General features: G+C 43.6%; 1 protein-coding gene across 5 annotated transcripts in view; it reads left to right on the top strand.

Annotated features, from left to right (window-relative positions):
* The first annotated feature begins 1536 nt into the window (after positions 1 to 1536).
* The window catches only part of acot7 (acyl-CoA thioesterase 7), a 266042-nt gene continuing 243008 nt past the window's right edge, over positions 1537 to 24570 (top strand). For 2 of the 5 annotated variants that reach the window (XM_041207194.1, XM_041207193.1), the window contains exon 1: positions 1537 to 1665. In XM_041207194.1, coding sequence (XP_041063128.1) covers positions 1607 to 1665 — 59 coding nt within the window. In that variant the 5' untranslated portion in view covers positions 1537 to 1606. Of the gene's footprint in view, positions 1666 to 21880; positions 22044 to 24570 lie in introns of those variants that run through there. The other 3 variants (XM_041207196.1, XM_041207197.1, XM_041207198.1) reach the window with 3 other exon arrangements.

Genomic DNA, 24570 nt, shown 5'->3' with positions numbered 1-24570 from the left:
AGGGCATAATCTCAGGGGAAGGGGGCGCCCATTTAAAGCAGAGATGAGGAGGAATTTCTTCTCTGAGGGTAGTCAATCTGTGGAATTATTTATCACAGAGGGCTGTAGATGCTGGGTTGTTAAGCATATTCAAGGCTGAGATAGACAGATTTTTAATCAGTAAGGGAATCAAGGGTTATGGGGAGAAGGCAGAAAAGTAGAGTTGAGGCTTGAGATCAGCCATTGAATGGCAGAGCAGACTCGATGGGCCGAATGGCCTACTTCTGCTCCTACGTCTTATGGTCTTATAAAGAGACTTCCAGTCAGAGAAATATCCCTCTGCCATCACCCTCTGCTTCCTGCCTCTCAGCCAATTTTAGGTCCAACATGCCACTTTGCCTTGGCTTACTTTCTTGACCAGTCTGCCATGAGGGACCTTATCAAAAGCCTTGCTAAAGTCCATGTAGACCACATCAAATGTATTACCCTCATCAAAATGCCTGGTTACCTCTTCAAAAAATTGAATCAAATTTGTCATGCACGACCTTCCCTTAACAAATCCATGCTGACTATCCCTGATTAATCCGCGTCTCCCCAAGTGCAGCTATATCCTGTCATGCACGACCTTCCCTTAACAAATCCATGCTGACTATCCCTGATTAATCCGTGTCTCCCCAAGTGCAGCTATATCCTGTCATGCACGACCTTCCCTTAACAAATCCATGCTGACTATCCCTGATTAATCCGCGTCTCTCCAAGTGCAGCTGTATTCTGTCCTTCAGAATTCTTTCAGGTGGGTGTACACAATGCCACGCACCACTATTCCCACGTGTGCAAGGGGAGGGATGTTGGCCGACATTTACCCTGAAACAACGTCAATTACAGTAGGTTACCCTGCGGTCATTTACTGCATTGGTGCTTTTGGGGGGACCTTGCTGTGTCCGGCTCTGCTATACTTAACAACGGCGAGCGAACCTCCAAACGATGCATCTTGAGACGGCTGGGTGGATGCGAAAGGTGATGCAAGAGCGCAGTTACTCGCAAGCGCAACCGGCAAGCCAAGACATTGGACCACCTGGGGCAGGAAAACTGTGGCATGCTCCCAAACACTTCAATAATCTTTCAGGTTAAACCGATTAAACCAAATCAACACAATTGGGATAAATCAGGCACAGCCCCTAATTCAGGTCAGCTGTAAAACCAAGAACAAAATTTAAAGGAACCTTACAAACATTAAATCAAAATGGGATTAAAGGGGTCAACAAAACACCCCAGTCCCCGCGGTGCCCACCGAGCACGGAACCAAACACTTCAATAATGTATAGACGGAGGGATGGATTAAACCTGAATTATTGATGCTGTTAAGTCTGTGCTGTGTCAGGTTAGATGAGATGGGATGAGCCCTGCCCCCCTGCCCTGAGTGAGTGAGTGTGTGTGTGTGACAGAGTCTGAAGCGTCTCCCCACCCCCCCCCACCCCCCCTCCCCCCCACCCCACCCCCCCTCCCCCCCCACCCCTCCCCCTCCCTCCCCACCCCTCCCCACCCCTCCCCCCTCAGACAGCACCAGGAGCCGCAGGACCAGGATCAGCACCGCCGCTCGGATCCGGATCAAAGCCGACAAGGAGGGATGGAGGGCGCCACTAAGCCGCTCTGCCAGAGCCCCGGCTGCTCCATCCAAGTCAGCAGGTAAGTGGGGGGAAAGGGGAGAAAGGGGAGAAAGGGGGAAGTGAGGGTTTGGGTGGTGGGAGGCGGGGTCACCATCCCCTCCGCGTCTCAACCGCCGCGTCACCCCTGGCAACCGCCACCCCTGGGCCCTTCATCCCCGAGCTCGCCTGGGACGGCCGACCGGCCTCGCCGCACCGACCGGGGCAGGTGTGGCTGTGGAGGGCCCCGGGGATGGGGTGTGGGGTAGGTGGGGAGGGACACCTCCTGCGCTCCACGCTGCAGCTTGAGATGCACAAGGACATGGAGGTCATCCTCCACCCTCCCCCCCCCATCCTCTTTCCGCTGGAAACATTCATCGCCCAATTCTGCGTGTTTCAGTTAAATCCCCCCCCCCCCCCCCCCCCCATCAACGTTTAAATCTAATACAAATACATATTGCAGCAGCTCTTTTCTTTTTAAAAAAAAACATCAGCGGTGTTGGAGGAAACATAATAGAAGGAGTCAGAGTGTTGATTCTGCCCTCAGGCAGTTTTTACCCTGTATGTAAGTGATGCTATCTCAGGTGACAGGGAAAGTGCACTGGAATTATTATAGCAGGAACTGGAGTCACGCTTTCTCTAACTTAACATTGGGTAAAGCAAAACGATTGTTTTTTTGACTCTGTTTCAGACTCCACTCACTGGAATTTATTTGTCTGCATTTCCACCTCTCTCACCTCCTTTTTAAGATTAAAACCTTCCTTTTGAATTGCCTGCCCTAATGTCTCCTACAAATTGGTCAATTTTTGTCTGATTACACTCACGCAAGGTTGGCTTGGGACGACTTGATGGTGCTACATAAGTGCAAATTGTTGTTACAGCACCTAACTGCTCCTCCCCCTCAACAACTCATATAGTCTGTGTTCACTGACCCTGAGCAGATCTTAAATCACCATCTCTTGTCTATCACCAGTGTCGTTTACCTCCATTGTCAGAACAGTACCACTCAAATCCTCATGCATGCCTTTGTAACTTCCAGTCTTAACCGTTCACTCTTTTTCTAGAATCCAATCTTCCTGTCTCCCAATTAACTCCAACTAGTCCAAAAGCCCTGCTCGTCATCCTTCCACCCACACCCAGTTCTCTTGTTGGCTCTGTTTCCCAATACATTACATTTAAGAACTTGTTCCTCATTGCTAAATCACTCTGTGGCCTTAGCCATCTGCTATTTGTGTAATCCTGTGTAGTGTTATATATTTCCTGCACACTCCAGTCCTTCCTCCTTCAGTTCATACTCTGGGTATTTTGGTCCTATTTGTCAGGAACTCCCTGGCTAAAGTTTTGCTTCTTCTTAAAAAAAAAATCTCAAAACTCATCTAATTCATGAAGTGAATTTAGCCTGTTGACATAGTGTGATTGCTTTTATTATTTTGTGTTATGAGGGTTGGTACAAAATATATTGAAACTGGCTGTAAACTTCATTTAGTTGATATTTTGTGTGTTATAAAAATTTGTTGGGTTATGGTTGACCTTGTCTCACTTAGTCTGTTTTCTGGAGGATAGGAGGAATATATGAGTTTATTGTGTCCAATATACATAAGTTCATGTTGCAATGTTATAATCTCTGGGTTACACTATTGTAAATGTGGGGCTGTAGGAGTAAATTCCTGATCATTAGGCCCTTTGGGAAGGGATGGGGCATAATTGTGTACCAATGGCTGTTAATTGTATTCAGTTGTTGGGCCTGACCTGTAAAGGAGCAGAATAAAAGAGGGGTTGTTGTTGGAGATATGTTATACAACGTGTGTTCAATTAATAAAATCTTGACAGTGTATAAAGACAAGCACCAATGTTCTATCATGTTCTAACAGCAGGTTCTCATAAAGGAGAAACATCTGACACCGAACCCAGAAGAATATCAAGTGCAGACCTGAAATGTGTAACAGTTGCTTCTTAGAGACCTGAGTTGTTGGTGACAGTCAGGTCACTCCTGCCTCCATTAACCTTCCAGTTTACCTGTGGGAATCATGGCTTAAGTCCCTCTTATTTGCTGAAGTGAGGTGATTGGCCTGTGGAAGCCACAGAATGGTGACTGCCTGGATCGTTTCTTTCAGGCAATGGCTCTCTGCTGTGTTCTTGGCCACCTTGCTATTTTTGTTTAAGCCTGGCCTCCCACTTGATCTCTCACTCCTAACAGAGACTCAAAGAGGTAAATTTTTGGCTTAGTGTTATTCATGTGAAGTGGGTAATAGTCAGCAACTGGTTTTGCATTTCTCCCGATACTTATTTCTATTGACTTATACTGATGATGCAGTGTGGTTTCTAAGAAGCACTACACTGATGGATGTGCTGTCTTTTGGGTGATATGTTAATTCAAAGCCCTGTCTGCTGCCTTGAATGGAAGTAAAATCTCCCATGGCAGTTTGTCATCTGTCCATCTTGAGAGATAATGGACCGTGCCCAGGCTGTGCATCATTTCTGTATTCAACATCATCTGTTGTGGCTGTAGAGACCGATTTGTGAATGACAGTCCCTTCTGCAGCTGGCACAGATGAATAACGTTGGCCCGAGGCCAACTCTTTTTTTTCTCTCTCCTTCCGGTGGGTTCCCTTTTCCAATATCTGGTCATGTTCTAAAGTGGTGAAAAGCACTATATAAATGCAAGATTTTTTTTCAAATGGGAATGAAAATTGGGAAAGATGTAAAAGAGGCTGTTGATTTGCTATCACCATCGTCCAATTTACATTGTAACACAAAGTCAAGATCTACACCTAGTTATGCCTGCTACACTTGCAACCCAACTAAGTCTATTTCTGGTGCTTTGGCATCTAGTTCCAGTTCAGGAAGACATTTTTCATTCCTCCCACCCACCCACCCTTGGAGCAGGAAAGTGATGAGTGGGGAAGTAAGTGTGAGCTTGGAGCAGAGGTTTGCATTGTAAAGTCTTGAAACAGGCTGCAGGAGATCCACCAGTTGTAAAATGAAATACATTAGATTCTAAATTTAGTTTGAAATGTTGATGACCATTCAAGTTTTTTTTTAAAAAACAAAGGCATGTTTGCGCAGTAAAAACACAATGTTGAAAATACACAACAGATCAACTAGCACTAAGAAAGAGAAAAGACAGGCTGGTTTTACAGCTGGGTACCCATTTCATGAGCCAAATGATGGTTGCATCCCCAAAGGTATGCTCTATGGTGAGCTTGCTATCAGCACGAGACTAACAAGCCATCCACATCTGTGATACAGCGATGTCTGCAAGTGAGATCTCAACTGTCCAGGAATGGAGTCAATCCATGGGAAGCCTTTGCTGCTGACCAGAGCGCCTGGAGGCAAACAGCCAGGAAGGGCTTGGTAAAAGCAGAGGACAAAAGAAGTGACCAGACAGAAGGAAACAAAAGTTGACCTCGGGCCAAGGTTATTCATCTGTGCCAGCTGCAGAAGGGACTGATGGGATTGAAGGCCGATAAATCCCCAGGGCCTGATAATCTACATTCCAGAGTACTTAAGGAAGTGGCCCTAGAAATAGTGGATGCATTGGTGGCCATCTTCTGAGATTCTATTGACTCTGGAACAGGTCCTATGGATTGGAGGATAGCTAATGTAACCCCACTATTTGAAAAGGGAGGCAGAGAGAAAACAGGGAATTAAAGACCAGCCAGCCTGACATCAGTAGTGGGGAAAATTGTAGAGTCCATCATAAAAGATTTAATAGCTGAGCACTTGGAAAACAGTGGCAGAATCGGACAGAGTCAGCATGGATTTATGAAAGGGAAATCATGCTTGACAAATCTACTGGAATTTTTCGAGGATGTAACTAATAGAGTTGATGAGGGGGAGCCAGTGGATGTGGTTTATTTGGACTTTCAGAAGGCTTTCGACAAAGTCCCACATAAGAGATTGGCGTATAAAATTAAAGTGCATGGGATTGGGGGTAGTGCATTGAGATGGATAGAAAACTGGTTGGCAGACAGGAAACAAAGAGTAGGAATAAACGGGTCTTTTTCCGAATGGCAGGCAGTGACTAGTGGGGTACCACAGGGATCTGCTGGGACCCCAGTTATTCACAATATATATTAATGATTTAGATGAGGGAATTAAATGTAATATCTCCAAATTTGCAGATGACAAAGCTGGGTGGGAGGGTGAGCTTTGAGGAGGATGCAGAGATGCTTCCGTGTGATTTGGACAAGCTGAGTGAGTGGGCAAATGCAGTATAATGTGGATAAATGTGAGGTTATCCATTTTGGTAGCAAAAACAGGAAGGCAGATTATTATCTGAATGGCTATAAATTGAGAGAGGGGAATGTGCAATGAGACCTGGGTGTCCTTGTACACCAGTCACTGAAGATAAGCATGCAGGTGCAGCAGGTGGTAAAGAAGGCAAATGGCATGTTGGCCTTCATAGCCAGAGGATTTGAGTACAGGAACGGGGATGTCTTGCTGCAATTATACAAGGCCTGGGTGAGACCACACCTGGAATATTGTGTGCAGTTTTGATCTCCTTATCTGAGGAAGGATGTACTTGCTATAGAGGGAGCGCAGCGAAGGTTTACCCGACTGATTCCTGGGATGGCGGGGCTGACATATGAAGAGAGATTGAGTCGATTAGGATTATATTCGCTGGAGTTCAGAAGAATGAGGGGGGATCTCATAGAAACCTAAAAATTCTAACAGGACTAGACAGGGTAGATGCAGGAAGGATGTTCCTGATGGTGGGGGAGTCCAGAACCAGGGGTCACAGTCTGAGGATATGGGGTAGACCATTTAGGACTGAGATGAGGAGAAATTTCTTCACCCAGAGAGTGGTGAGCCTGTGGAATTCATTACCACAGAAAGTAGTTGAGACCAAAACATTGTATGTTTCCAAGGAGTTAGATATAGCTCTTGGGGTGAAAGGGATCAAAGGGTATGGGGAGAAAGCGGGAGCAGGCTATTAAGTTGGATGATCAGCCATGATCATAATGAATGGTGGAGCAGGCTCGAAGGGCCGAATAGCTTACCCCTGCTCCTAGTGTCTATGACTGTCATTTGCAAATTGGCCTCTACAGCACAACAGATGATGTTGAATACAGAAGTGATACACACCCTGGGTACGGTCCGTTGTCTGCCGAGATGGACGGATGCCATCATTATCATCGCCCAGAAGTAGCTGGGTTCTCTTTCCAGATGCTGACTGATGTGCTGCTTTTTTTCTTATGCCTCTGCTGTTTTTCCAAAATTTAAAGCATTTGCAGTTTTTCCTTTTTTGTTTTGGTGCTTCTACAATGTGTGTGATTTTATTTGATATTTAAAATTGTTTACTGCTTAATCTAAATTTATCAACAGAAAATTCCACCAAACAATAGCAGAAGGGAATAGCCTTGAATTTAACAACTGTAAACATATCTTGATATCTGAAAAAAGAACAAACAAATATCTAGAATATTACTTATTTTTGGTGCAAGATTGGGAAGAGTGTCTGATCTACAGTGTGTAATCAGCACTTTTGGATTAATTGATGTCTATTGACATCTGCTGGTGACAGTGATGAATGGCGTGTTAAATAAGGCAATACTGCAAATCTTCAGGATTTCAGAAAAAGCCCAGAATGAGTTGGCAGGAATCATCATTTGATTATATCTGTTCGTTGTAGTTGATATTTGACAGAGGAGATGAATGGAACCTAAAGTAGGAGGCTCCCACTGACTATCTTTATTCCTTAACAAAAACAAAAGTAAAAATACCTGGAAAAACTCAGCAGGTCTGACAGCATCTGCGGAGAGGAACACAGTTAACGTTTTGAGTCAGTATGACTCTTCAACAGAACTAAGGAAAAATAGAGAGGTGAAATATAAGCTGGTTTAAGGGGGGGTGGGGGGGTGGGACAAGTAGAGCTGGATAGAGGGCCAGTGATAGCTAGAGGCAAAGAAGGGATTGCCAAAGATGTCATAGACAAAAGGACAAAGAGGTGTTGATGGTGGTGACATTAAGTAAGATATGTGCTAATAGGTGACATAAAGCAGGACGAGCAACATACAGATAGCCTTAGTGGCGGTGAGGTGGGGGGAAGGGATCAAAATAGGCTAAAAGGTAGAGATAAATCAATGAATAGAAATACATTTAAAAATAATGGAAATAGGTGGGAAAAGAAAAATATATATAAATTATTGGAAAAAGGGGGATCGGAAAGGGGGTGGGGATGGAGGAGAGAGCTCATGATCTAAAGTTGTTGAACTCAATATTCAGTCTGAAAGGCTGTTAAGTGCCTAGTCGGAAGATGAGGTGCTGTTCCTGTTTTTGCTTTTATCTTTCTTCCTTGCCTGTGGTCTGTTTGAATTTTGTGGAAGTTGTGTTTGTTTCATTGGTACGTGAATCCTAAATCAGCATAACGCAATTTGTGATGGATGAAAATTAATGGAAACAGGGATCTAGCTGCTATTATGGAGCTAAGTGACCCACTGAGACAAAATGCTTCTAATCTTAGAATAATGTTAAATTTAATTTTTTCAGAAGAGGAGTAAAGTGATTTTAATTGTTCACATCAGCATGCATGAAATAAGAAAATAATGATGGGCATTGAGCAAAAAACCATATGTATCCCTGTACTGGAGCAGAATATTCAATCAGTGCGAGAGCATAGGAATGAATTTCACTAAGTATTTGATCTGTATCTTTGGCAGTGAAACAGTACGTCATTTATAAGAAAACAGAGCATATAACAGTGCGATCTCACAGCTTGACCCATTACACTAACTGCTTGATGTAGATGAAAGCATTCTACTACACACTGAGAAGCATGGTTTAAGACTTCTTATCATTTGGAGCAGTGTCCAGTGTTAAACCATGATTGTTCTGGTTAAAGATGCCTTGGAGAAGAGCAGGGAATTCTCCCAGTTATTTGGTCAAACTCCTCCCTCAACAAAGTCAATTCAAGTCTCGTGGGTGTTGTTTGAAAAATAAGTTTGATTGGTAGCTCTGATGTTGAGCTTAACAGGCAAATATTTAAATTTCATTTGTGCCAGTCAGTTTTTTTTTGAAAAGTATATCTCAAACCAGCTGGTGTAACTTGAGTTCATCTGAAGGAATCAGAGCGAAAGAGAGAGACTCTCAATCAATAAGATTAATATTGAGTGAGTTTGTTCTACCGACTGCATCTAAATTGCTTCTGTTCACTTACCCACTTTATCCACAAATAAGTTTTGTTGGGCATTTATAGCCTGAGCCATGGCCTTGTGAAAGTGTTTATTCTACCACCTTTAGAAGGCAAGCAAGATCATAGGATGTAACCAGGAAGCTGAGTTTTCTGTTTAATCCCAGAGCACACTATAATGTCTTAGCTATTGGGCAGGTAAAACACATGCTGGGTCATGGAAAGTGAAAGCTCGACTGTGGGAATGATCTGAGGGGCGGAGCCTGAGGGAAAATATTATCAGTAAAACCCCAAAGTGCAGCGTGGTTAAAAATGATGAGCTGTTGAATTTTGATACCTGTATGATGTCACACTAACTTCAGTGAACAAGGAGCAAAGGGTATAATTTGTTGATGAATATATATCAATCATATCTCAACTGTTATCGCTACACCTTCGTTAAAGAAGGGTCCAGAATAACAAGTACAAAGACTTGCAGAATCATTACCATGGACTATGATAAAAGCAATCACCATGACTGTTGCCCACTGAAAGGCAACTGGATAGAATAGTAATTCAAGAAAGTTTCTTTATTGTTTACTTTCTGTAAATTAAAGTCCAAATGTGTTCATTATTTAAACAAACTTGCTGAGCCTGTCAAACATCCCCTCGCTATATTTATCTGGCATTACATATTCTACAAAAGCAAGAGCCGAGTATCCTACTAAACAGTCGTGGGAAAAGTAGAGGTTGTCATAAATATTGTCATCGCTTTTTAAGAAGAAAATTATCATTGTAAACTCAGGAAAGCTCATTTTATTAGTTGTTGTAAGGACTGCAGAAGTTGCTTTGTGCCTATTATTTCTGAACAGCTGGCAGTAAAAGCAAATGGTAATGTTTTAATTCTGCGGACAACATGGTTAGGAATGTGTTAGTACAAAAATGCAACCCTCCTTGCCATACCGTGACACTGTTGTGAATTTCCCCTCCTTTCGTCAGGGAGTAATTGTGAATCCCAGGTGCATATATGAGGTAGACCGAGTGAAATAAAGTACTCCCTTTGGACGTATGTGCCCCTAAAGAAGGTGAACCCAAGAGAGACTTGATATTACATAATGTGGGAAGATGGATGGTATCATCAAATTTGAGAATGATTGAGAGGTAGCTAGAGGTAGCTTTCTCCTGCACTTTAGGGCCTTGTGCCAGAGTAGGAACTTAGGGTAACATTGGTCCTTAAGCCATTCAAAGGCACAAACAGCAGATGTAATGAGAAGCCATGTGGTACACTAACTCTAGCACAGATTGCAATTTAAGAAAGCCTTAATCAGTCTAAATGTAGTTTGGGGGAAAAGCTTGTGATGGTGGTTCAGATCGAAGTGCATGGCATTAGACCCTGTCAGGCTTTGATGACAGCCAAGAATATGACTAAGAATATAACAAAGGAAGAACTATTAGGAATCGAGTTAATTTATGAACATTTGTGACATATTTTCTATTTTTCATGTCTTATTTCTACTGCATATTACCTCAAGATCTTCACAAAGTGTTATTTATATTTCATAGACAACATCACAAGTTGCCCTAGCTTGTGTCAGCTTTGGGAAAGGAGAAGCAAGTTGGAGGGACTTAGTATGTGCAATGTGCTCTATTAAAAGATGTAAATAAAACATCCTATCTGCTCAGCCAGCTCTTAACAATCGTACATGGATACATTTGGAAAAAATAACAATGATATTGTGGTATTGTAATACTGATTTGTGGACTCCACTTCTCTTCAGTATAGCAAAATGATTGTGAAAACTAACAATGCAGAAACAAAGTGATGGGCTTCAGAAGCCACAGTAGAGCATGGTGTCCAAATTCTTGTCTTCGTGGGCTATATAGGTGTATACTAAGAATCCTGAAGGGGACATGTGTGTAATTCTATTGTTTAGTATTTCCAGTGGGGCTGGTGCTCATGAGGAGTATGTTGTGGGAAATCACACTAACTGTAATGAGAAAGTGGACCACGCTACCATATAAAGTGGTTGAGGTGAACAGCCTAATTGCATTTAAGGGGAAGCTAGATAAGTACAAGGGGGAAAGGAAAAGTAGGAGATAATGATGGGGTCAGATGATAAGTTGGAGTCTCATGAAGCATAAACACTCGTTAGGCTGAATGGCCTGTTGCTATTTGTGAAGTCATTTTTATAGTCAATCATTAAATTTATTAGATGGCAATTTACAGACTGTACACCTCAATTTCCCACTTTCTCTTGGCACTGCTTCCAGGTGGGAGTACTAGATCATTGAATCGCCCCATGAAATTTAAAGCAATGGCCCCATTAACTGCTGATGTTTACTTATCTCAAGTGTTCTAATTTAAAATTTATTTGTCAATGCAGCAAAAAACACTACAAGCACCCCTTTCAAAACCTCTCGACCCAGAAATATTGGTAACCGGATCAACTATCAATAAAGAAAAACATGAGTGTTGCCTGGGTGTGGAGGGCCAGAGGTTGGACATTATTTTTTCTTTCTTTTTTAGCAGAAATTCTCGACTGGGGTCCGTTAAGAAGTTTTCAAGGGGGCTGCCAAATCAGCATCTTTCGAGAATAAAATATTTTTAAAAATCTCATTCTGTGAGCAGGGTCAACAAAAGGAAAGAGTGAGACTGACCACTACCAGTGCCAGTGGTGCCCCATTTATTAGGAAGAGTGAGACCTTGAAATCAACTATATATATATATATTTTTAAACCCATCTTCAAAAAGAGTTCAATTCAGTTCACCAATGCAACGTTTGGCTGATGTGGGATAGCTACTGATGTTAGAGGAGAGAACACTCTGCCCCTCCCATCCCCAGATCCATTAATGACAGTTGGCAGTGGGTTATTTACCTGGCAGGCTGCATGGCACACACTGTCCTGCCACCATATTCCGTCTTTCAATCTGGTGACTGAGCAAGAGGTCAGTAGGGTTTGATGCCCATTTTGTGGGGAAAGTGGGCCAGAAATTAATCAGAGTGTAAGTGCATGATTAGCTGACTCCACCTTTCCCTCTTTATTTGGCTGACTGCCTCACGTCTTTGACAGTTGTTTACAGAGTTGAACATGGCACAGACAGTTGATGAATTCCCCAGCGGCAGCAAGAAGTTTAGAGATCCTGGCTATGGATTTCAGGGGTGCCATTCATGTGATGTGCAAGTGGCCATGAAAGTTGATCTTTTATATGGGGAAGTGAGCTTGGAGCTTGGGTAGACCTCATCCATGGTCATCCATCTGAATTTCCGTTGTGCAAATTTGCCGCTGGTTTTTACTGCGTGATAGGAGCCACTTTTGAAAAATAGTTGTCAAGGGGGTCTGTAGAATTTTGATACTCGGGAGAGGGGGGTGCGGTTTAGAAGCAGCAAGGTTGAGAGCTTGTTAGAGGATATTGGACAGCAGTTCCTCTGAGATCTGACTGAAAATTTTAAATGGCTCACTACCACCACCAAATGGAAATTAGCAGCATTGCACTGAATTGTAGTGTGCAATTTAAAATGAGTTTGTGAAATTTAAATCATTTAAATTTTCACAAATGAATAATAGTGAGTGAATGAATGGACAGAGAATTGGGTATCGTAGATCCAGAATTTCCACTACATATTCCTGGGAGCACCTGATGGTAGAATCAATCCCATGTAATGTGAAAGAAGATTTCCATACAATATTCAATGGTGATGATACATTTATTTAACTCCTTATATGCTAGTGGAGAGACTAGAGAAGCTGGGATTGGTGTCCTTAGACCGGAGAAAGTTAAATTGTGATTATTAGCGATGCGAAGAATTATGAGGGGTTTTGATAGAGTAAATAGGGAGAAACTGTTTCCATTGGCAGGGGGATTGGTAACCAAGGCTCTATTTTAATCACCCAGGGGAGCAAGGTCGGGTGCAGGCGCTTTGAAAATAGTGATCCCAGATGACCTGTCAGTGTCCTGACGCCTCCGTAAGGTGCTCCTGTTTTCAAAGTGAGGGCGGTGGGGGATGGGAGTTTGGGGGAAATGCCAGCTACCCACTCACCTCCAATTAATTGCCCATTAAACTCCTTGAGGAACTTGTTTGTAGGCTGGGGAAGGCGGGAAGACGATTTTCAAATCGCAGATTGGCAAAACCGAACAGTGTGGGTGCAATGTAGGGAGGCGATAGGTCATGTTTATGTTCATAGACCATTTACAGCACAGAAGGAGGCCATTTGGCCCATTGTGTCCGCACCGGTCAACAGAGGTCTGACAACATTAATCCCATTTTCCAGCTCTTGGCCCATAGCCCTGGAGGCTCTGGCAACACAAGTGAATATCTAAATGCTTCTTAAATGTTACGAGAGTTTCTGACTCAACCACCCTTTCAGGCAGTGAGTTCCAGACTCCCACCACCCTTTGGGTGAAAACATTTCTCCTCAACTCCCCTTTCAGCCTTCTACCTCTTATCTTAAATCTATGCCCCCTGGCTATTGCCCCTCTACTAATGGAAAAAGTGCCTTCCTTTCCACCCTATCTATGCCCCTCATAATCTTAGATATCTCTATCAGGTCCCCTCTCAATTTTCATTGCTCCAAGGAAAACAACCCCAGTCTATCCAATCTTTCCTCATAGCTTAGACCATCCAGCCCAGGCAGCATCCTGTAAAATCCCTTCTGCATCTTCTCCAGTGCAAACATATCCTTCCTATAATGTAGTGACCAGAACTGCACGCAGTCCTTTAGTTGTGTCCTGACCAGCGTTTTATACAGTTCCAGCATGACCTCACTGCTTTTGTATTCTATGCCTTGGCTAATAAAGGCAAGTATCCCATATGCCTTCTTAACCAGCTTATCTATCTGCCCTGCTACCCTCAGGGATCTGTGGATTTGCACACCAAGGTCCCTTTGATCTTCAGTATTTTCCAGGGTCCTACCATTCATAGTGTAATCCTTTGCCTTGTTAGCCCTCCCCAAGTGCATTACCTCACACTTTTCTGGGTTGAATTCCATTTGCCACTGCTCTGCCCACCTGATCAGTCCATTGATATCCTCTTGCAGTTTACAGCTATCCTCCTCACTATTTACCACCCTACCAAATTTCGTGTTATCCACAAATTTCTTGATCATTCCCCCACATTTAAGTCCAAATCATTTATTTACTCCACAAATGGCAAGGGCCCCAGCACCAAGCCCTGTGGAACCCCACCGGACACAGATTTCCAGTCACAGAAACACCCCTCTACCATCACTCTCTGCTTCCTGCTTCTCAGCCAATTTTGGATCCAACGTGCCACTTTGCCTTGGATCCCATGGACTCTTTCTTTCTTGACCAGTCTGCCATGAGGGACCTTATCAAAAGGCTTGCTAAAGTCCATGTAGACCATATCAAATGCATTACCCTCATCAACACCTTGGTTACCTCTTCAAAGAATTCATCAGTTCAAAAAAAAATTTGTCAAACATGATCTTCCATTAAATCCATGCTGACTATCCCTGATTAATCTGTGTCTCTCCAAGTGCAGATATATTCTGTACCTCAGAGAAAGTTTTAGTGAAAAGGGTTATTCTCTCAGGATGGGTCAACTACTTTTTTTTGGCCACTTGACTGCAGTATGAGGCTGCTGGTGTTCTGATCTCTTGCTTCCTCTACTCTGCAAGACTGCAGTAAACTGTCTACTGTCTTCCTTTGAGGATTGTACTCTGGAGTCAGTTCCTGCCTCGTTGCAGCTTTCAGTGCCACTGATTGGGTGCCAATCTCACCATCAGCCCAGTTAGGTGATCTGCATTAAATATAGCATCATATTAGTGATGTGGTGTGGGGAAGGACCTGGAAATGATCAGGCTTCAGGAGCCCCATCACGGATTGAAAATCAAGCCCCAGAGGACACAGATGTAAGGTAATTAAAATAACAGGTGGGGTAGGGGATTAATTAGACTTCTCTTATGCAGCAAGTTGTTATGATCTGGAATATTAGTAACTTTTAAGGGAATTAGATATGAACTTAAAAGGAGAACAATGTAGAGGCTTGGGAAAAGATTAAGGGATTGAGACTTATTGGTTAGCAGCTTCAGAAACTGAGATAGGCACGCAGGGCTGAATGGCCACCTGCTGTGCTGCAGGATTCTATGCCTCCAATTTCCCATCTTAGTTGGCAAATGAAACCTACTGCAGCACAAAAATAGTAATACAAATCAGTTAGTGTTGCAGCAGATCAGACATATTACTTAACCAGTTAAACAAAACTATGGAACAAAATGTATTTATCTGAGGAGTTTTTAAATTTCATTTATGGTATGTGGACCTCGCTGGCTAGGACAGCATTTATTGGCCATCCCTAATTGCCCTTGAGAAGATGGTAGTGAACTGCCTCCTTGAACCGCTGCACTCCATGTGGTGTAATCCACTATGGCACCTACAGTACCGTTAGGGAGGGAGTCCCAGGATTTTGACCCAGCGGCAGTGGAGGAACGACGATATATTTCCAAGTCACAATGGTGCGTTGCTTGGAGGGGAGCTTTCAGGTGATGCTGTTCCCATGCATCTGCTGCCCTTGTCCTTCTAGATGGTAGCGGTTCTGGGTTTGGAAGGTGCTGTTTGAGGAGCCTTGCAGAGTCCTTGCAGTGCATCTTGTAGATGGTACACACTGCTGCCACTGTGCATCAGTCTTGGAAGGAGAGAATGTTTGTGGATGGGGTGCTAATCAAGTGGACTGCTTTGTCCTGGATGATGTCAAGCTTCTTGAGTATTGTTGGAGCTGCGCTCACCCAGGCAAGTGGAGAGTACTCCATCACATTCTGGTCTTGTGTCTAGTAGATGGTGGACAGGCTTTGGAGAGTCAGCAAGTGAGTTACTTGCTGGAGAATTCCTAGCCTCTGACCTGCTCTTGTAGCCACAGTATTTATATGGCTAGTCCAGTTCAGTTTCTGGTCAATGGTAACCCCCCAGGATGTTGATAGTCAGGGATTTAGTGATGGTGATGCCATTGAACATCAAGGTGCGATGGTTAGATTCTCTGTTGTTGGAGATGGTCATTGCCTGGCACTTGTGTGGCGTGAATGTTACTTGTCAGCCCAAGCCTGGATATTGTCCAGGTCTTGCTGCTTTTGGACATGGACTGCTTCAATATCTGAGGAGTTGCGAATGATGCCAAAACATTGTGCAATCATCAGCAAACATCCTCACTTCTGACCTTATGACGGAAGAAAGGTCATTGAAGCAGCTGAAGATGGTTGGGCCAAGGACGCTACCCTGAGGAACTCCTGCAGTGATGTCCTGGGGTTGAGATGCTTGACCTCCAACAACTACAACCACTTTCCTTTGTGCTAGGTATGACTCCAACCAGTGGAGAGTTTTCCCCCTGATTCCCATTGACTCCAGGCTTGCTAGAGCTCCTTGATGCACACTCTGCCAAATGCTGCCTTGATGTCAAAGGCAGTCACTCTCACCTCAGGAGTTCAGCTCTTTTGCCCATGTTTGAACCAAGGCTGCAATGCAGTGAAGAGCTAAGTGGCCCTGGCGGAACCCAAACTGGGCATCAGTGAGCAGGTTATTGCTAAGCAAGTGCCGATCAATAGCACTGTTGATGACCCTTTCCATTACTTTACTGATGATTGAGAATAGACTGCTGGGGCACTTCTGGCTGAAGATTGTAGCAAGTGCTTCAGCCTTATCTTTTGCACTGATGTGCTGGGCTCCCCCGTCATTGAGGATGGGGATATTTGTGGAGCCTCCTCCAGCGAGTTGTTTAATTGTCCACCACCATTCCTGACTGGATGTGGCAGAACTGCAGAACTTGGACCTGATCTATTGGTTGTGGGATCCCTTAGCCCTATCTGTTGCATGCTGCTTATGCTGTTTGGCATGCAAGCAGTTCTGAGTTGTAGCTTCACCAAGTTGACACCTCATTTTTAGGTATGCCTGGTGCTGCTCCTGCCTTGCCCTCCTGCACTCTTCATTGAACCAGGGTTGATCCCCTGGCTTGATGGTAATGGTAGAGTGGGGGATATGCTGAGCCATAAGATTACAGAATGTGTTCGAGTACAATTCTGCTGCTGGTGATGGCCCACTATGCTGAATGGATGTCCAGTCTTGAGTTGCTAGATCTGGTTGAAATCTATCCCATTTAGCACAGCGGTAGTGCCACACAACATGATGGAGGGTATCCTCAATGTGAAGTTGGGACTTCGTCTCCATAAGGACTGTGTGGTGGTCACTCCTGCCGATACTGTCACGGATAGATGCATCTGTGGCAGGCAGGTTGGTGAGGATGAGGTCAAGTATGTTTTTCCCTCTTGATGGTTCCCTCACCACCTGCCGCAGACCCAGTCTAGGATGGAGTGCTTCAGTATCTGAGGAGTCGCGAATGGTGTTGAACATTGTGCAATCATCAGCGAACATCCCCACTTCTGACCTTATGATGGATGGTCATTGATGAACCAGCTGCAGTGATGTCCTGGAATGGAGAAGATTGACCTCCAACAACCACAACCATCTTCTTTCGTGTTAGGTATCATTCCGACCAGCGGAGAGTTTTCCCCTGATTCCCATTGACATCAGCTGAGGGGGTGCGATCTGTGGTAATCAGCAGGAGGTTTCCTTGCCCATGTTTGACCTGATGCCATGAAACTTCATGGGTCCAATGTTGCAGACTCCCAGGGCAACTCCTTCCCTCGTGATGGTGGTATCTGGGATATTATCTGTAAGGTATGATTTTGTGCATATGACTATGTCAGGCTGTTGCTTGGGGGTGTGCACAAGCATCCAGATATGCCCAGATGTTAGTAAAGAGGACTTTGCAGGGTCGATAGCTGATAAGTCATTACTTGATAATGTTGAACACCACTTGGAAGAAGCACTGTTTCCACCCTCAGTGCGGAAAATGTCCGGGATGGGGGACTTCAATGTCCATCACCAAGAGTGCCGGTAGTACGAGTTCAGACTGAGCTGGCTGGTCCTAACTGGCTGCCAAACAGGTCTGCAGATGGTGTGAGGGAACAAACAAGAGGCAAAAACACACTTGATCTCATCCTCATCAATCTGCCTGTGGCAAATGCATCTATCCATGATAGTATTGGTAGGAGTGACCACCGCACAGTTCTTGTGGAGATTCACATCATCTTCTCATTGAGGATACGCTCCATGACACTACAGCCCTGCTAAATGGGATAGATTTTGAACAGATCTTGCAGCTCAAGACTGGGCATTCATGAGGCGCTGTGGGCCATCAGCAGCAGCAGAATTGTACTCAACTACAGTCTGTATTCCTCACTCTACCAGTGTCATTTCTGGTGGTCCGTTAGGTTTCATTTCTTGAAGACCTCCTCGCAGTGTGATATAACTGGGTGGCTTGGTAGGCCACTTCAGAGGGCATTTAAGAGACAACCACATTGCTTTGTGGTCTGGTTAGGATGACCAGGTAATGATGGCAGATTTCTATCCCTAAAGGGACATTAGTTTTTTTTAGGGTTTTTATGATCACTTCATGATGATTTATTAATTTTTAATTCCAGATTTTTATTGAATTTATCTGCTGTGGTGGGATTTGAACCCAGGGTCCCCAGAGCATTACCTTGATTTCAGGATTACTAGTCCAATGACAATACCACCATGCCACCGCCTCCCCTTAGAGTTGTGTAAGTTATTCAAATGGGCATGGATTTAATGCTCCCCTGTTGGCAGCTATGAAGGCCAGAGATGGGGTGGTACATAAAATCCAGCGGGTGGCCTCCCTGCCTCCTACAGGACCGCCCCTGCCCCCATCGCAATTTTATCAGCGGCAGGGGTGGTATCATGTGGCCTGCCTGCCCCCCCAAGTGGGTCAGTTGAGGCTCTTAAGTGGGCAATTGATGCACAATTAAAGGCCACATTTCGCTGCCAGGATTCAACGGGTGGTGGAAGAGGCCCACACCAAGTGCCCAGCCCGACAGGTTTCCTTGCGTGGGCTGGTGGTGGGCAGTGGGGTCTTCCTTATTGGGTTTCCTGGACCCATCGGATGGCCCTGCCATGGTGTTACCAGCCTCAGGTTCCCCTGCCCCCAAGTTTTCCTACCCCCATGGAATCTCAAAATCTTGCCTGCCACCCCCTCGCTGGGGCCTACCAGCTTGGCACCCAGTGAGACTCCCTAAAACTTAGGAGTTGCAGCACATCTCCTCAAGCCCTGAATGCAGTACCAGGAGTGGTCACCACCCCCAGTGGCAGTGCTGGCACTGGAGAGCTGCTGGCCTCTGATTGGCCTGAGCAATCTGAGGTGGGGCTTTCTGGTCCTAAGTGGCAGAAGTCCCACCTCCAGTCTGTTAATGGCCAATTAGCCATTAAATAATTGAGGGGCAGTTGTTCTTTCCCTGGGCAGGATCCCTCCACTGATGTTTTAGTGGGGGTGTTGGGGATCATGCCTGATCCTGTTCTCCCCAGTGCACCATGCAGAAGCACTTTCCTGAAGGAGTTGCTGGATCAGGATCAGCAGTGGTATTCCTCAATAATTTTTCCTTCCCTTGCCCAAGGCAAGTGAGACCAATTGCAGCAACTCATGGGTTATGATGACTGAGATCAATACTGAGGCTTCAGAAAGCACTTCATTGCTTTTTGTGGAGATTTATTATTTATAACAATAAAAAGCATGACCAAACATTGCCAGTAATTGGACTCAGCACATTGAATTAAAAAAAGTATCTGAATATTTGATGCCTGATCAGTTGGAAAGCTGACTGGGCAGAATAAAGCAGAATCACAGGAGTCATTTGTACAGAACTTCAGTATTGCTGATAAAGGAGACATGTCTAAGCTTTTTGTCTTGGACTCATCAGGACAGTCACAAGAATACCAATATAAGGGGGAAAACAATTTATACTGCATGTGAAGAGAGTGCTGATTGGTTGGCAAATGGCATTGCCATAGAGAATGCACCACTGATGGTGACTGACAGTTAACTGCCAAGTATTGTTTGCAATTTAAACCAGGCAGCTTGACCCTAATTGGTCAAGGCATTGCCCTGAGGAATGAGTCAGTGAATGGCTGTCACTTACTCACTGATTCATTGGTCAAGGCATTGCCCTGAAGAATCAGGGTCAAGCTGCCTGGTTTAAATTGCAAACAATGCTTAGCAGTTAACTGTCAGTCACCATCAGTGATGCATTCTCCATGGCAACGCCACTCTCCAACCAATCAGCACTCTCTTCACATACAGTGTAAATTATTGTTTTCCCCCTTATATTAGTGTCCTTGCAAGTGTCCTGATGAGTGCAAAACGAACAGCTTAGACATGACTCTCTCTTTCTCAGCAAGAGTCACAAGAGGAAAGGGGCAATGAAGGAGATGAAAGGTGCAGAAGACAAGAGAAAAAAGAAAAGTTAGAAAAAAACATTGCCTGCATAGTGGAGTTCACAGTCCAGCTTCTGTTAGATTTTACATTTGTGGGGTTATAAAGGTGCCACTTTAGTTGGAAATTTAGTCATAAAATATTGGCAAGTTGTGTAATGGCAATCAGGGTAGAATTGTTAGTGGTCAAACCAGCAATGTTTCCAGACATTGATGGTCATGTCACTGTTAGGGTAGAAGTTAGTCTGGAATGCAACATGCATCTTAATTACTGTGGATTCAGTAGATATCGGGAATACACTATACATTGGACCCTGCATTGTGGAAGCATGCTCAATCAACCCTGGCATAAATCTGAGCTTGTTGAGACTGGACTGGTGCCATCAAACAAACGAGTTCAACCAAATGATTTCTGGAGAGGGTTGGCTAGGGACAGAAGAGTCCATATATTGTGGCTGGAACTATGCGCTGACTCTCACTTGAGCTGCCATGTAAAATGGGAGTTGTATTTCTAAATCATATACCGTATAGCGAAGGAAGTGTGGCAGGGATGAGTTCATCTTGATAGAAACATGTACCTGATTGCTCCTCAAGTGACCAGCATAAGGCAGGTTGCCGAGCCATTCAACCAGCTGTCTCAGTTGGCATTTCTGAGTCCATATAGTACTTCGATAACATGCTGAATAAGAAACTGTGATATAACTGGACCACTGATGGGCCTAGACTCTGTGGATGAAGCTATCAGCTAGATATTAAGGTTCAGGGTTGCTCATCAGGTGATGCTGGCACTACACCTAGCAACACTTGAAAAGACTTGCGATTGAGCTATCAAGTAACTGAAGATTGACAGTGTCAGTCCCAAAAATCATTCGATTTACCTTCTTTTCTCAGAAGGGGTATAGACCTCTGTGTGCTTACAAAAAAACTTGCATTTAAATCACACCTTTCATGACCTCTTGATGTCTCTAAGTGCTTTACAGCCATTGAAGTACTTTTTGAAAGGTAATTACTGTTGTAGTGTTGCACATCAGCTCATTATCTGAACTTTATGGTGTCCTATGCTTCTCCCTGTGTTTCAATCATATATCCAGCTGACCCTCATTGACTTGAAGGATGGACACTTGGGTGAGGTCAAAGGGCTGCTGCCATCAGTGGAACCAATCTTCATCACGAGACTGCACTTTTGGGAGAGAAGGGGAGAAAACCAGTTGTAATGTTCCAATTTGTGCACTTTGTCTGAAGGAAACCTATTTTTGATGGAAAATAAACTCACTTCTGAAGAAGGTTCTCATACGGACTCAATGTTAGCTCTGTTTCTCTCCCCACAGATGCTGCTAGACCTGCTGAGTTTTTCCAGCATTTTCTGTTTTTGTTTCAGATTTCCAGCATCAATATTTTGCTTTTAAGCTCACTTTTGAGTTTGGAATCAAAATATTTCAACATTTGTGGCTTTCATGCTTTCCTCACAGTATTCTGACTCAGGACCATACATCAGACCAATCGAAACATGGGAAAAACAAGCTTAGAGGCAGGAAAGATTGCACAGGTAACAGTCCAGACACAGAGGCCTACCCTTTCAGAAAAGGAGATAGTGATATTTTTCATTTTTTTTGTGAGTCGATGGAGAAATGGCCATTGTCTTTACTGATCTCTAATTTGCATGCAATTCTGTTGTCTTGACAACAAGATTGCAACAGCCTGATTCAATTGGTGTCTGCTCTGTCACAGCCTGATTCATGACGTCTGGATTAAAGGAAGAACAACCACAAGCCATATACAATTTTGCAAGTAGATTGTGGGTGGTTTCTGTGGAATTTGCAACGTCAATAATGACATCAAAAGCAGCACAAACGGAAAGCTAAACTAAAGCTTCTGACTGGAGTACTGAGGCTTACTATATTCAGCAGCTTGCCTCTGAAGCACTTAATGGCAGATGCTCCCTACATTACTGTGACAAGTCTTTTAAGTTCTGTGCTCAAGTGTGACACCTCCGCCTTCCAATGACGATGGTAATCAGGTACAGTAAATGCTACTGAAGCTTGTGTGTTCAATTGAATTTTCTGAAAGGAAAGGTGTTGGGTAAGATTTGAATCACATGACTTAAAAGTTACTGTTTTGCTTTTAAAATGTACTTTCGCCACATTTTTTTCCTTACTGTTGCGCACCCTAAGTCATTCCTCTGTGAGGGGAGTAAAATGAAATATAGTTGATGTATTGTTCTATTCAAATTTATGAATCACTTACCTACCCAATATCTGCAATTAAATATTTCCAAGCTGGTGATAGTAGTATTCCACGTAGATTGATAAGTTATAAGGTGTTGTATCGGTGATGATTGTGAATTGATTAGGATCATAGGAAACTGAGCTGACCCCAAACTGTGACTAAGTTTACTAGTGGATGAATGATACACATTGTGGTGAGCTATCAGAGTCCATTATTGGCTGTGTTTGACTCGCATCATTTCCTGTAATGGCTTATCTTATCGCACCCTGCACTGGAATCGATTCTTGAACCTCTCTTATTTTTCATCTACATTTTGCCCCATGGCGATATTCACCTGAAGACATGATATCAGGTTCTGTGGATGCTGCCCACACCCTGTTCTAGTTCACCAGCACCCCTCTCGAGTCATCCGCTGGTGCTGCACTGTCAAATTGCTTGTTTGACTTCCGATCCTGGATGAGCTACAATTTTCTCGATTAAACTTTGGAAGAATTAAAATAAATTAATTAAACAAATCTATTCAAAATGATGATGCCATTTTCTTTGGTGTCAGTATAAACTCCATTCCTTGCCACTGGTTTGGGCCCCTTCCCTGGCCACCATCTTAGACTGAATTAGATTGATACTGAGTTGAACTTTTAAGCTAATACCCTACTGAGCCAGAGTACATTCTGTGCCCTTGTTACCCACAGTGCTTCTTCCAAGTGAGTTTTGATGTGGAGGAGGACTGATTCATCAGCTAAGGGAAGACAGTAGGTGATAACCAGCAGGAGATTTCTTTGCCAATGTTTGACTTGATGCCATGATAATTCATAGATTCAAAAGTCAATGTTGAGGACTCCTAGGGCCACACTAGAACCAAGGGGCACAGTTTCAAAATAAGGGGTTTTCCATTTAAGAAGGAGATGAGGAAAAATTTCTTTTCTTGGGGAATCTTTGGAATTCTCTACCTCAGAGAGCAAAGGAGGCTGGGTCTTTGAATATATTCAAGGCTGAGATAGATGGATTTTTTATCTACAAGGGAGTCAAGGGTAATGGAGATTGGCAGGAAAGTGTAGTTAAGGTCACAATCAGATCAGCCATGATCTTACTGAATGACTGAATAGGCTTGAGGTGTCGAATAGCCTACTCCTCCTATTTCTTATGTTCTCTCATGACTGTGTGCCATTGTGCTGCATCATCTCTGGTGTGTCGATCCTTCTGGTGGGCCAGCTCATACAGGATGGTGATGGATGGGTCTGGGATGTTGGCTGAAAACTTTGATTTTATGAGTATGACTCAGGCTGTTGCTAGGCTAGTCTGTCGGACAGGTCGCAATTCAGGTACAAGCCCCCGATGTTAGTGAGGTTGACTTTGCAGGGTTGATTTGACCGGGTGCGTCATTGTGAAGTCTGGTGCCTCAGTCAGTTTTGTGGTCTTTCTGGTTTTATTCTTCCTCGGTCTGGATTCAAAATTAGTCTCCATCCCTTTAGCCATTTAGTTTCTTAATACCATTACCTAAATGAACAGATAACTTCCTTCCCTGGAACCATCTCATTTTTGGTGCCCTAGGAATCCATTTAATAGTCATTACCAGAAACCTCATTCTCTGCAAAGGAAGCCAGTGCTTCAAATTTGATTGGAATGACTAATTTGTGTTTGGAAATTCCTGCTCTATTTTGTCCCTCCACACTTACTTCACCCATGAATAGTCAACACTCTTTCCTCTATGACTGGCAGCTGCCTATCTCTCAGCAAGTGACCACTCTCTCAAATCCTTGCTCCAGAAACCTTACTCTCCTATGTGTTGGACTGTTTCCAATGCAGTTTTGAATTTAATAATCTTGAGTTCAAATAAGCTCAGCTGGAGACATGTCCCTTTGATGTGAGTGAATCCTTTCTTTTCTCAGGGCTTGTGGAGATACATTTTTACTTTTGATTAGTTAATTAATAATTACATAAATACCTGTAATTATTTTATTAATATTGATCAATTTTTAGGGTTCCATCTGTTCAGTCTGGTTTTAAGTAAATATTTATCCTCCATTCTCAGTATTATTTCTTTTCAGTGTTGGACTTTGGGGAAGATTGTGCAACCAAACTTCAGTAGCCAATCAATCTGCCTAAGTTTTGCTTATGTTCTTATTGAAATTCTATTCAAATTCAAAGATATACATACCCAGCTCCTGGTCTTTAGTATTTGAGAACCTATAAATAGTGAGCTTTCTGATGTTCCCAAGGATGCTATTAGAGAAGAAGAAACTATGTTGTTTGGTTTATTTGTTGTTGCTAGTGTTTTGATTGAAGTTTAAACATGGTTGAGTGAGAGTTAATGTATT

Source organism: Carcharodon carcharias, chromosome 15 (assembly GCF_017639515.1).
Source record: "Carcharodon carcharias isolate sCarCar2 chromosome 15, sCarCar2.pri, whole genome shotgun sequence".
Taxonomy (NCBI): Eukaryota; Metazoa; Chordata; class Chondrichthyes; order Lamniformes; family Lamnidae; genus Carcharodon; species Carcharodon carcharias.
The sequence above is the reverse complement of the archived record's forward strand: the minus strand, read 5'-3'. Positions and strand labels throughout refer to the sequence as shown.